We start from the raw sequence: 12,712 nt of genomic DNA on the forward strand, positions 1-12,712 counted from the left end.
AGTGAAGGATAGTAACTTAATCGAGGGAACTAGAATTGAATCTGATTTCTGATCGTTCGATTTTTTGTGCCTTCCTTCGTGATATGAGATTTGTAGGTTCCCTAGAGCAAAATGTTTTCATCACCACTCGTTCAGTCGAGCTAAGAAGACTTTGATTTTGTAGAAAACACTATCGACTATCTATAGAGATCGTTGAAGGAGATGGACACATAGTGCTCAGCTTTGCAAGTCAGAGAAAATGCTAACAATGTGATGGATTAGCCTTCGATGACTCGTGGGCATTCATGTGAGAGTTCCTTCAGAACTAGATCTTTAGATAGATTCCTCTTATGACCAGCATGCTACGATACTAGACTAACATCCTGGGCCTGACAAGATACTGTACTACTAATGTAGATGGCGCTTCAGCCAACCATCAAGAGTAGCCAACGAAGCAGTACTCTCATCGCCTCCCTTAGCTTTCACAGCGAGTCTCTTCAACTCCGCCGCCGTGTCCACCTCATCCCCCTTCTCATCAAAATAGCCACCCCTCGCCAAGCACATGTAATGGATGATCGACTCTCCGGACTCCAACATCGGGTCATGAGTCGGGTTGAAACTCTCCAAGGAGGGCATATCTGAATATCGCACCTCCTTACCGGTTACTGTATGACAATATGACACATGAGTCAGTTAAGGAACCCCAAATGTCTGAAATGATTCATGTTTGGAGAATAGATAAGAAACGAAGAAAGTAATAGAGCAAGAGGGAGGAGGTGGGGATCGACACACCCCTAGTAAAAGCCTCCGCCATATCCTTCAACGGCTTTAGAACACTCACGCCCTGCACGCGAGTCTCCTTCCACCGCAACGGATCGAGCAGGACCCCATGGACCAAGTCCCCGAAATCCTCTGTCACACTGAGGAAGGGCCATCCGACTGTATCCCGGCCCCAGGGGGGAGCTGTAAGTGACATGACGCCATCGGTGTTTGCTTCCAGGGGAAATCCACCGAATGCACGAGCAAACACAGGATGTAGGAGATTTTCCAGGTACATGCCCGGCATGATGGCGATAACCGCTTCGAAATGATTCAGGGAGCGGGCGTATTGCTCCACGTGGTACTTTTCTATGTTTCGCCAATTAGATTTTTAGCTTGCCTTTTCTTCATGCAATGATCATGGTGGTGGGTAAGGGGATAGTTATCTTCTGCAAGGGGGAAGGATGAGGGTATGCACGTACTATCTAATTCATGCGCCTCGACTTGACCTCCGGTTCTTTGCAGAGTGGGGATCCCCGAGCTGTAGATGAAGATCTTTACCCCAGCTGCAGCAGCTGCATCGACAATGCCGCGTCCGAGGTCATATTCGGTAGGACCGGTTGGGGAGTTGCATTTCTGAAATTGATCGATCGATCGATCGATAGATAAGCAGATGGTCTTGTATTGGTGGCGTTTCCCTTGGCAGTAAAGGGAGGCAGACAGCTTACCGGATCATACGAATTGGTGTTGACGAAGGCTGCCCAGCTACCTTGGAAGGCTTCTCGCAGAGTCTCTGGATCCCAGCCGTCACCCTGAACGAGAGTGACTCCCTTGGCAGCAAGGGCCTGGCTGCTGGACGAGGAGGGATCTCGAGTGATGCCGCGGATATTGAACGGTTGCGACTGGTTCTGGAGGAGGGAATGGATCACCGAGCTGCCTTGGGCGCCAGTGGCACCGTAGATGGCGATGGTCTTGCGCGTGTCCGTGGTGATGGTCATGATTGGATGGAGGTTTTGGTCTTCCAGTTAGAATCAGAGTAGTGGTGAGAAAACTCGGTGAGCTATCTTGCTGTTTGCTTTTATGGTGTACTTATAGACGGAGATGGTGGGTATCAATGTGCATGTGTAGAATGAAGGGGCAGGGAAAGGGGGAGTAAGCCCTTTTGGGATTGTTAAGATTGCTGAAGTGCTGCTTTGGCGAATGCATCATCTAGATTGCATACACATCCTCTTATCTATCCGTCATATTGTTCGAGGAACGCATGGCATGCTCAACGACATACCAGAAGACGAGAAATGCGCACAGCATGCACTTACGCGTCCTTCCTTTCTAATAGCAAGCAAGGAAATCAGACAGGGAGAGATAACAGCAGATGATGATAACAGTCATGAAGTGTTTCGTGTTATCATGACGCACCTCATGGAGATGGTGTCAATACTAGGGAACACTGTTGTCCCCTCAAGCAAGCAACCTTCTGCCTCTGTCTATTCCCTCCCCTGTTAGACCACTCTTTTTTCACTTTGATTATTCTTTTGTGCTAGTTCCCTCATTCTCATCTCTATCATTAGTATCAGGCATCTGACCAGTTCTCGAAATGGTGGGTAAGGTTGTGACCGCGCCATGTCATTTCCCAAGCCTCTCGCCCTCTTCCCATCTTCATCTCCAAAAGGGTCGGGACGAGGATGCGGTGCATACCATAGATATCCCTCAGGAGCACAACACCCTCTCTCAATGGGGCTCAGATCTGGGACCTCGGCTCCGTGTGATCTGGGCCATTATCCTATCTGCCTTCGTCTATGATGACAGCGTGGTGATGGGATACGAAGAATGTGCCGATTCCCGGGACTCAGCATATCTCTTGCAGCATTGCTCCTCCTTCTACGCCACAACAGTCGACCGTGAAGACGACCTGAAGACCCTGATTGGATTGGGGCGTCTTGGGGAGACTGATAGTCTTGAACACCGCGTTTATAACACCGGAGTACTCCTGCTCGATGGAAATGGGAGAAGTGACCTGCCCCCTAAGCATGGCTCCTCGCAAACAGACACCGAGAAAGTGAGTAGTCCAATGTCTCTACCCCAGAGAGGCTATTTGCTCATGGTTATTTCTTCAGTGCGATCTCGTGCTTGGTGCAAGACGGGATCCCGCAGGACTGCGTCTCTTCCTGCGCTTCCGCACCGCATACATATCCGAATCTATGGCCGGTCATGTGGTTGATGCTGTTCAGGAAGCTCTCTCTTCTGTCCGTCACGGCTGGCAGGGCAAGGTCAAAGACCTGAATTTGCTCTCCCGAGCCAGTCGCGAGCAGATCCTCGCCTGGAACACCCAGTCGCTGCAGGTGAGCCAGCAATGCCTCCCGGATTTGATCGACCGTGCCAGTAGCGAGTACCCCGACGCCATTGCCTGCTGCAGTATCGACGAGCAGTTCACATACCGCGAGCTTCACCAGTTCTCTACGGCTTTGTCGGCGCATCTGCTGGCCGCCGGTGTACGCCCTCACACGTACGTCGGGCTGATCCTCGACAAGACCATCTGGTCTGTGGTCCTCATGCTGGCCGTGTTGCGGACGGGGGCGGCCTGCATGCCTCTCGATGGCGCACTACCTGCTACCCAAGCTTCAGCGGTGCTCCGTGAGGCCAATGCGTCTCTCATCCTCACCACCGCCTCGTCCGCCGGTCTCGAGCCACACTGGACAGGGCTGGTCCCCCAGCTGCTGGAAATCTCCGGGCAGCTGATCAAGCAGCTACCGAAGGGACTGCCATCGCCGTCGGGACCTGTTTCTCCCTCTCAACCGGCTTTCCTTATGTACACGTCGGGCAGCACTGGAGCTCCCAAGGGAGTGGTGCAGCCGCACCAAGATGTGGTGACGTGCGTGCAACAGATGGCTCAGGCGTTGCAGCTGCACTCCGGCACTCGCTTCCTCCAGTTCGCCGCATTCAGCTTCGACCTCAGCTTTGTGGAGACTTTCTGCACCTTGTCCCGGGGTGGCTGTGTGTGTATGCCAGGGAATCATGACCGGCTGCATCGGCTCGCGGAGACTGCCACCGCGCTACGCATCAACACAGCGTTTCTGACCGCCGCAGTGTTGGCCCAGCTGCACCCCGACGAGATGCCCTCGCTGAAAACCCTCACGGTAGGTGGGGACGTCTTGACCGCGGAGCAAGTGGCATTGTGGGCAGCCCGGGTCACCCTCAACGTCAGCTACGGTACCACCGAAGCTATCATGTTCGACACGCTGCACGCAGGCCTCACACCTCAGTCTGACCCTCGGAACGTTGGCCGGTCTTTTGGGCCTCGTACCTGGATCGTCGATCCTACAGACCACCACCGGCTACTGCCCATTGGAGCAGTCGGTGAACTGGTCGTCCAAGGTGGGCGTCTGGCTCAAGGCTACCTCCAGCAACCGGAGAAAACGGCTGCTGTCTTTATTGAAGCCCCAACCTGGGCGCCAACAACATCGCGGTGCTATAAAACTGGTGATTTGGCCCGGTACCTGCCAGATGGCTCGCTCTATCTGCTGGGCCGCAAGGACCGACAAGTCAAACTTCGCGGTCAGCGGGTGGAGCTGGATGATCTGGAGGCTCGTCTGAAGCAGGCTGCAGACCTTTCGCAGGGAGCGATGGTCGTGGCCGATGTCATTCTCCTGGGCGATCAAACGAAGCAGCTCGTGGGCTTTGTCTACGATGATCGGCTCGCCAAACCGTCTGCTGCCACTAATGGTGACGGCGATGCCATGGCAGGGGCACTCTTTGGACCCCCCACAGCAGGATTCCAGGCCCTGATGCACACTATGGCCCAGCAGCTTCGACAGTCTCTTTCTTGGCTCTTCATCCCGGCCTTCATCTTTCCCCTTCTGAGCGTGCCAAAAACGCGTACCGGCAAGATCGACCGCACACGGCTTCGACAAGCCGCAGCTGGTCTGGCGCAGCAGACTCGTCTGGCGTATGCGGTGCCTTTGGATGATGGGGCGGTTGATGATGGCTCCCAACTTGTGGCGGGATCATCCAATAAGCTGACAGACCTGGTTTGCAACTGGTATGCAGAGAGTTTGGGCATCGCGTCTGCTCTGGTCCTACCAGAGAGCAACTTTTTCCACCTCGGGGGCGATTCAATCAAAGCCATGCGTCTCACACGATTGGCGCGAGACCACGGCCACGAAATCACCATCCGCGACATATTCAGCCATCCTCAGCCGGCCAGACTAGCAGCCAGTGTGCTGGTTTCTGAGACCGATGGTGAGAAGACGACGACGATGGTAACAACAAAACCCTCAACAGCCACAAGAGCCCCCTTCTCGCTCATCAAAGCTGCACAACCTGCCGAAGTCATCGCACAGCAAGTCTGTCCCCAACTGGGAGTCTCCTTCGACACAGTAGAAGATGCCCTACCCATGACGCGATGGCAGCGCCTCTCGTATGGCACTCCATTTTACTTCTACGTGCTGCGTCTCCCTGGAACAGTAGACGAGACACGACTGAACACGGCATGCCAACGCCTCATGGAGCGCCATCCAGCTCTGCGCACCGTCTTTAGTCCCAGCGGCATCCAGCTCGTCCTTCGGTATGGAACGTTCCCCCTCGACATGTCTACGCATCGCGATGTGGACAATATCATCCAATATGTCGACGACTTCTGTGCTACCACTCGGTCCGTGTCCACTCCAACACACCTACCACCCACCGGCTTTACAATCATCACCACCAGCAGCAACAGCAGCAGCAGCTCAGAAACGCATTTCATCCTCCGTCTCAGCCACATGCAATTCGACGCTCTCAGCATCGCCGTCATCTTCGAGGACCTAGCCGTCCTCTACACCAACCCTACCTCATCACCCTCCCCACCAGGCTACTCAGACGTCCTCCACCACCGAGCCACCCGGTCCCGGGACGAAGCCCTCGCCTTCTGGCGCCAGCTACTCCAAGGCAGTCGACTACCCTCAACCGGTGCATCCATATCAGCCACCACCACCGGAATACCCTCGTTCACACTCGAAACCTTCGAAGTGAACGAAGTCATCACTCCCCCAGCAGGAATCACCATGGCCACGCTGACCAAAGCCGCCTGGACTGTCATTCTAGCCCGCAGGTTCCGCACACGGGACATTGTCTTCGGCCAAACCGTGCATGGACGACATCTACCGGACCTGGACGATGTGGACCGGATCGTAGGACCCTGCTTGAACGAAATTCCCGTGCGGGCCAAGTTACGTCCACGCTGGACAGTCCTCCAACTCATGGAGTTCTTGCAGGCGCAGCATCTGGATTGCATGCCGTATGATGATACGGAGTATCCGGAGATCGTGGAGCATTGTACGGATTGGCAGATTACGGGGCCGTTGTGGAGTTTTGTCCAGTATGAGAATGTGGATCAGGAGGTGGGAGTTACATTGAAGAAGGGAGATGAAGATGATGATGGGGTAGCAGGACGGGTGGTGGATTTGTCTGTGTTGCCGCCGTTGGGGTTTGTCTTTTTGAGGGCGTTTCCTATGATGGTACAGGATGATAAGAATCATTGTCGGGATAGTTCTGGACATGCGAATGGTCACGGGCTGCGATTGTGGCTGCAGGCGCCGGAGGTGCTGTTGAAGAAGGAGGAGGTGAGCATGGTGTTGCAGGAGATGGCGGAGTTGTTGGTCAGTATGGTGAAGGATTCGAAGCAGGCGGTGCATAAGTTGTTGTTGTAGTGAGAAATCTCCTAGATAGAGGTACCTATAGACGGGGTCAGATGGAAGTTCAGTAGGAGATGTTCGATGATAAGCCATTTTCATTCAATCACTATCATTTAGTCCGTAGATCTATCCTAATTACAACAGAGTATCTCCATGCTACTCGATGGCAAAATACTCTCCTCAAAAAATGAGATACTCTCAACATCCAAGTCTAGTCGACCAAGAAATGAACACCATGTCCATCAGTCTATCAAACGGAGACATATTCCAACAGTAGTTTACTCCCAAAATAATGTCTCACTGTCCACCATCAGTCCCCACAATATAGTACACACGCATGCTTCACTACCCACTCTACATTCAAACACGAAAATCCCTATCTCTGCATACAAAAGATTCCTGGCCCTGAGGGGTAGATACACAGGAACATTTAGAACAAGTAACACCCCCAACAGCAGTAAGGAGGCGTCATTTGTAGTACAACCTATCTATACCTACCTACCTACCTATCTATCTTGCTGTTCTGCCATGATGTTATCATATCTGATTACCCTTACTCCAGCCCCTGATGCCCTGATTATGTACACTATCTGTTGGTTCACCAGAGATCTGCAGAAACTGGCAAGCCTTGCATTGGAGATAATGTATTATCTGTAAGCAAGTTTTTGATATTCTGTTTCTATCTGAGTAGTGACAGAGAGGGGGAGGGGGGTATATAGTGTAAAAGGGAATGTATGTATATGGGTATGTGCATGTGAGGGTAAGATCCCAGACTTTGTTATTAGGGTCTACATACTCTATCTTGGCACTTTCCTTTCAATTCCAACTCGAATAGCCAAGATGTCTAAGAAGGAAGAAGAGAGTTTCAACGATGATTTGACCTCAGGTAGTGATGGTGTGACGAGAGGAGATGAGCTGGTCGAGGTAAACCTATCCACTACTTACACCATACCTAACCCTACTAACAGGGAAAACAGATCCTCCATCCTATCATCCAATCCCTTGTCCAATTCTTCAACCAACGAAACCAAACCAGCTGTCCCCCCGAACTCCTCTCCCTCCTGCAAGACCCCTCCCAACTCCACCCACTTCTATCCCCGTCCCTCCCCCAAACCGGCCAAGGAGTAGAAGATCTCGCCCGCACCTGTTCGACTCTCCTCCAACACACCATCAACACCGCATCACCGACCTTCCTCGATAAACTGTGGTCCGCCTCCTCTCCACCCGGAATCGGCGCCGACCTCCTCCTCTCCGCCATCAACGGCAACGCGCACGTCCTCCGCGTCTCCCCCGCCCTCACCACCATCGAGAAACACCTCGGCAAACAACTCGCCTGCCTCTTCGGCCTCAATGGCCCATACTCCGGCGGAGTCACCATGCCTGGTGGCGCAGGCGCGAATCTCACTGCCCTGCTTACAGCCCGGAATGCCCGATTCCCTAGTATCAGATCCTGTGGCCTCACCACCACCACCACCACCACAACGCAGCTAAAAATCTTCACCTCCGAAGCAGCCCACTACTCCATCGCCAACGCCGCCCAAATCATCGGTCTTGGCTCGACAACAGGCGTTCACCGGATTCCCACCACCCGTACGGGACAAATGGATCTTGATGCCCTTGAGGCAGCCCTCGCTGCTACCACAGTAACACCCCTCTGCATTATCGCCACCGCCGGCACCACCGTCCGGGGTGCCTACGACCCCCTGAAGCAAATCGGCCATCTCGCACGTCGCTACAACGCCTGGTTCCACATCGACGCATGCTGGGGCGGCGCCGCCGTGTTCTCGGAATCTCTGAGGAAGAAGTATCTCGCGGGCTGCGAACTGGCAGATAGTATCTCGTTCAATCCGCATAAAATGCTCGGGGTGCCGCAGATTTGCTCGTTCTTATTGGCGGCGGATTTGAGGTGGTTGTGGGGGGCGAATCGGCAGGAGGAGGCTGCTTATTTGTTTCATGGGGGGGATGATACTTCTATACCTTCTTCTTCCAACACCTCCTCTTCTTTGATGTCATCTGGAAGGCCTGCAGTAAAAGAGGAAGAAGAGAAGAAGGATTGGCGGGACGAATCCTCCCCGCTTTTACGAAACGCCCCTGATCCATCAGAGATATACGACCTAGCTGCGTTCACTCCCCAATGCGGTCGACGTCCCGACGCTCTGAAATTGTATTTCCATTGGCGGTATTATGGGACTGAGGGCATAGCGAAGCATGTGGAGATGGCGTTTGAATCTGCGAGGTATCTGGGTAGGCTTGTTAAAGGGACGGGGAAGTTTAGGCTTGTGGGGAGTATTCAAGATGATCATGATCATGGTGATGGTGATGATGGGGAGAGTGGGATATCGTGTGCGCAGGTGTGTTTTTATTATCGGGTTCCTTTATCATCTTCCTCTTCAAGGGAAAGTATCGAGGATCATGCAACTCGCAATACAGACTTCACGAGACGTCTCTCAGCAGGATTATTGGCTCGAGGTTGGATGGTGGATTATGCTCCTGGGACTGGACGGTTCGGAGATCATGGAGAGTTCCTGCGGGTGGTGTGTAATCGGTCGACGACGAGGGAGGTGGTGGAGAAGTTGGTGGAGGTGTTGATGGAAGTGGTTAGGGGGATGGAGGAGGAGGAGAGGAGAGGAGTGAGGTCGAGGTTGTGATGGATATTATTTATCACTAATGGTTGTTGTTGATGGCTTCGTTATTCTATACTATAGACTGTTTCATTCAATTAGATTTCGATCAACACTAATTTACAATTTTCTACTACAAACCTCGTAGTAGCTCGTAGTGGGATGCTGGTGCACGTCTACCATATCACATCTACTCATATCCTGCAGTCTATACCCTCGAGTGTCGCACCATTTCCCTGGCCAATTCCAATACATTCCATCCCGATTTCTCCGATCTCACCTCCATCACCATCTCTTTGCACATCCCCGCGGTATGAATAGCAGCCCTTCGCTGCTGCTGCACCTTCCACCCGCGCACCACCCATAGACACAACGCCGCGGCGACAAACACCATCCCTGCGAAGATCTGCACCTGTCGATACGCCTCTACCCCCTGTGCGGGCCGTCGCAGTGCCTGCGCAATCGCCTCTCCCGCTGCCCCAGGTCCCACCAGCACCAACCACAGGATACTCAAAGCCCCAGGTAGCTCCTGCAACCCGATCACCTCTACAAACACAGGAGCCACGGTTGCAAAGAATGTTCCCGAGACCATCCCCCCCAGGACTGCGAACAACGAGCACACGGCCATATCTTTAGCCGGGATCCAGATGGCGAAGCAGAACACTGCACATACCAAAGACAGGGCTGTCGCTACGTTCAACCGACCCAACCGGTCACTGAATAAGCCAATAAGGGGCCGTCCGACCCCCTGTCCCAGATTGTGCAGCGCGCCGACTAAACTGCCCTGGCGCGCGGTCAACCCGATCGAGACGGCATAGTTGGGGAGACTGAAGTTGATGGCGACAAAGCCAAAGGTACTGAAGATGGCCCAGCCAATCAGCAGCAAAACCTCGACTTTCTTTAGCAAAGGAAAGTTGAATGCGGTGTGCCGGCTGGCAGTGGCTTTGTTGCGGTCGCGGAGGAAGGCCGCGCACACGAGGTTCACGGCCAGAGAGACGAGGGCTAATGTTCGGAAGGTCCAGGGGAGACCGAGATTCTCGATCATGGCTTCAATCGCAAGGGAGTAAATGAGACCGCCAGTTCCGGCACCAGCGGCGGGGATGGCATTTGCAATGCTGCGCTTCTTGTCGAACCATTGTGGCGGGATACCGAGGTAGGTCATGTAGATGATGCCCATGCCGACTCCGAAGCAGACGCCCTCGGTCAGAAAAAGTTGGTATGCGTGGGTGGTGAAGGAGGCGAGAATCAGCCCGGCTGTTTGGATGATGATCCCCGTGATAATCGTGGCGTGGGTGCCGAATTTGCGGATGAGGAATACAGTGACGGGCGCCATGAGGTAGGCGCAACCGATAGAGAGGCCGCCAATGAAGGCGTAGGCGAATGAACTTATACCGGGGTAGATGTTGTTGTCCATATAGTACGACAAGAAGACGCCGTAACTCTGGTGTAGTTAGAAATTTGTTGCTGCTAGTAGTAGCTCTCTGGTGGACTCACCCCGTTGATCCCCCATGTATGGACTTGTAGCCAGAACACACACGCCACGATCACCCATCCATATCCGCCATCTGGGGCGGCATCGGTTTCGATGCTCAGCTTGGGGTTCGTGACCGAATCATTGCTCTCGTGGTCACCATTGTCAGCTGAAGTATAGTCCTCGGACGACTTGGTTGTTATAGCTTCTTGTGTTATTTGTGTCGACATTGGGCCTGGTGATAAGATAGGATTAATTTTATCAATCACAAGAAAGATTCAAGCAAACCCATGTTCCAACCGGAGAATTATATACCACATCGAAAGCAGTCAGGAACAGCAACACGCACAGCATTCTAGCTATTGATTCTCCCAAGGCAAGCAGGAACACTACCAGCGGGGCTGGAATGCAGCCGATTCCCAACAGGGAAGCCTGCCACGCTGGGCAAAAGCTTTCCCCAACTCCGATCACATCGCAACCCGGAGAAATACATGATCTATCCATCGCCAATGGCAAGGGAGACAACAGAGTGGGGTGCTTGCGCAATGGACCAAAGTGACCGGGTTTTCGCCGGCCTATCTTGCCCTTATTGGTGGTGCGGTATGGCATGCGAAGAATGCTGCTGCAAATCCTCCATCTAGAGTAACGGTATCCCTTGCGTGACTTGCTCTTTATGAGGGTTGATCGTCTGGTAGAAACCAGACGATTGAGGATGAAACGGTGATCAACTGCTGTCGAGGAGGTACAAACGTACTGCTGCGGATTGCTGCAAGAATCTCTTGTTGTAGAGCCTAGAAGAAGATCTGCTTATATCAAGGTAGAGCCCATTTTGAGTGCTTATTATGCAGCGTTACCCAGCCTTTGTTGGCTATGAAGTCATCACTGTAGCCTGGTGGTGAAAAATGCGACGATCTCCGCTCGTCGTTGAACCGGAAAAGCATCGACAGACAGGCCAATTGGACGAGTGATCGTCTTAAGCCTGGCGATAAGACGCCCCCTGGATGTTAGCTGGAATGGTGCCGTGATGTCGGTGGCGGAGACAAGTTATAGATAGCTCATAGTGTACACTGTAGCCTGAAGCTAGTAAAATACTCGCAAGCTGGACCTGATGTTGGAAACTGGGTTACCTCGTTGAGTTGCCTGATCACTGTTGAACTAGGAGTTGGATAAGCTGCATAAGCTTTTGTCAAGGATAGTTGGTTCGGTCCTTGTTTTATTGACGGAAGAGTGTCTATCTGGATGACGAAGTGGAAGCTTCCCCGGCTCTCGGTCATGTGCCTCGGATTCGCTGGATACATCTTCCCGATCATCGTGTGCATTCTAGGGGCGCCGCCATCTGCCACCTTTACTTAGTAGCCTTGAACTACTTCTTCGTATTCTTTGAGAACCGTCTCGTGTACGAAATACACGCCACGGATGCACCCAAAAGATATAAGCAAAGTTGGGCGTGACAACGGCAGTCCTGTAAATATGCAGGATTAGCCTATGAGAGACTGCAAGGGTACAATTCATAATGCTACCAGCAAAAAACCTGAGAGTAATCGGAAATAGACTGCTTCACTATTTGTATATAGAATAACACCTTGGTAAGGCTTCCGCAACAATTCTTACTGAGAAGTTAATCAGTTTCCAGCATTATCCAGCACTATCTACAAGCCGGTATCTTCCGCTAGTGCCTGAATATGACAAACGAGGAATCCCCTCACCCACTTGTTAGCGTACGGTCGGGTCTTGCTCCTGTATGGACAAGAGATGAATTGTTCCATATACAGCAGCGGAAGTTGACGGTTCGCAAGATGATAGAGACGTAGTGTAAGATGTGATTCGAACTTCCTGAATAGGCATTTAGACATATAAACGCGCTATAATCTGCTCCAACTCCATCTTCATTTCAGCGAATCTTCTTCGAAGCACAATACCACCAACATAGTCTTTGTATATCACCAAGTGACAACGTCTCTACTACAATGGGTCTCGTCGTGTGTGAAGGCTGTCTTGGGCGCGATTGTGCCTGCGAAACACTTGATGTTTGCAAGGTATACAAAAGCTGTACCGCTTTTCCAAAGCATGAGTGCCGTGAAGTGACTGAGCTCTCCTGTGGTGATCCAGGTGGGCCTCGTTGCATCAAAGGTATTCGCAAAGATGCCCCGAAGACAAAGTCACGGGAGAAAGTCAAAGATCGAGAGATTCCCTGTCCTCGTTGTGGTATGTGT

At 52.5% G+C, this 12,712-nt stretch overlaps 4 protein-coding genes across 4 annotated transcripts; 2 read left to right on the forward strand and 2 right to left on the reverse strand.

The window, feature by feature from the left end:
- Window positions 1–132: 132 nt before the first annotated feature.
- On the reverse strand, window positions 133–1,869 carry ASPBRDRAFT_39531 (NmrA/HSCARG family protein). Its single transcript, XM_067624164.1, has 4 exons — window positions 1,467–1,869; window positions 1,221–1,374; window positions 772–1,107; window positions 133–644 (listed from the first exon to the last, which is right to left on the reverse strand). The coding sequence occupies exons 1-4, from the start codon at window positions 1,734–1,736 to the stop codon at window positions 388–390; spliced, it is 1,017 nt and encodes a 338-aa protein (XP_067481649.1). The 5' UTR covers window positions 1,737–1,869; the 3' UTR covers window positions 133–387.
- Window positions 1,870–2,332: 463 nt separating this feature from the next.
- Window positions 2,333–6,422, forward strand: ASPBRDRAFT_27433 (uncharacterized protein; the record flags this gene model as incomplete). The annotated part of the gene is made up of 2 exons (XM_067622375.1): window positions 2,333–2,794; window positions 2,853–6,422. The coding sequence occupies 2 exons, from the start codon at window positions 2,333–2,335 to the stop codon at window positions 6,420–6,422; spliced, it is 4,032 nt and encodes a 1,343-aa protein (XP_067481650.1).
- An 825-nt stretch (window positions 6,423–7,247) lies between these two features.
- On the forward strand, window positions 7,248–9,055 carry ASPBRDRAFT_27434 (pyridoxal phosphate-dependent decarboxylase family protein; the record flags this gene model as incomplete). The annotated part of the gene is made up of 2 exons (XM_067622376.1): window positions 7,248–7,331; window positions 7,376–9,055. 2 exons carry the CDS (start codon window positions 7,248–7,250, stop codon window positions 9,053–9,055), a joined length of 1,764 nt encoding a protein of 587 aa, XP_067481651.1.
- A 181-nt stretch (window positions 9,056–9,236) lies between these two features.
- ASPBRDRAFT_193123 (uncharacterized protein) lies at window positions 9,237–10,729 on the reverse strand (the record flags this gene model as incomplete). Its single annotated transcript, XM_067620571.1, has 2 exons — window positions 9,237–10,469; window positions 10,523–10,729. The coding sequence occupies 2 exons, from the start codon at window positions 10,727–10,729 to the stop codon at window positions 9,237–9,239; spliced, it is 1,440 nt and encodes a 479-aa protein (XP_067481652.1).
- Window positions 10,730–12,712: the final 1,983 nt, after the last annotated feature.

The sequence above is a fragment of the Aspergillus brasiliensis genome (genome assembly GCF_001889945.1).
Source record: "Aspergillus brasiliensis CBS 101740 unplaced genomic scaffold ASPBRscaffold_3, whole genome shotgun sequence".
Lineage (NCBI taxonomy): Eukaryota > Fungi > Ascomycota > Eurotiomycetes > Eurotiales > Aspergillaceae > Aspergillus > Aspergillus brasiliensis.

Coding starts and splice junctions, on each gene's coding strand:
- ASPBRDRAFT_39531 (XM_067624164.1), bottom strand. CDS start 1,736: ATGACCATCACCACGGACACGCGCAAGACCATCGCCATCTACGGTGCC. Junction 1,375..1,466: donor ACACCAATTCGTATGATCCG/GTAAGCTGTCTG, acceptor GATCAATTTCAG/AAATGCAACTCCCCAACCGG. Junction 645..771: donor GGCGGAGGCTTTTACTAGGG/GTGTGTCGATCC, acceptor ATTGTCATACAG/TAACCGGTAAGGAGGTGCGA.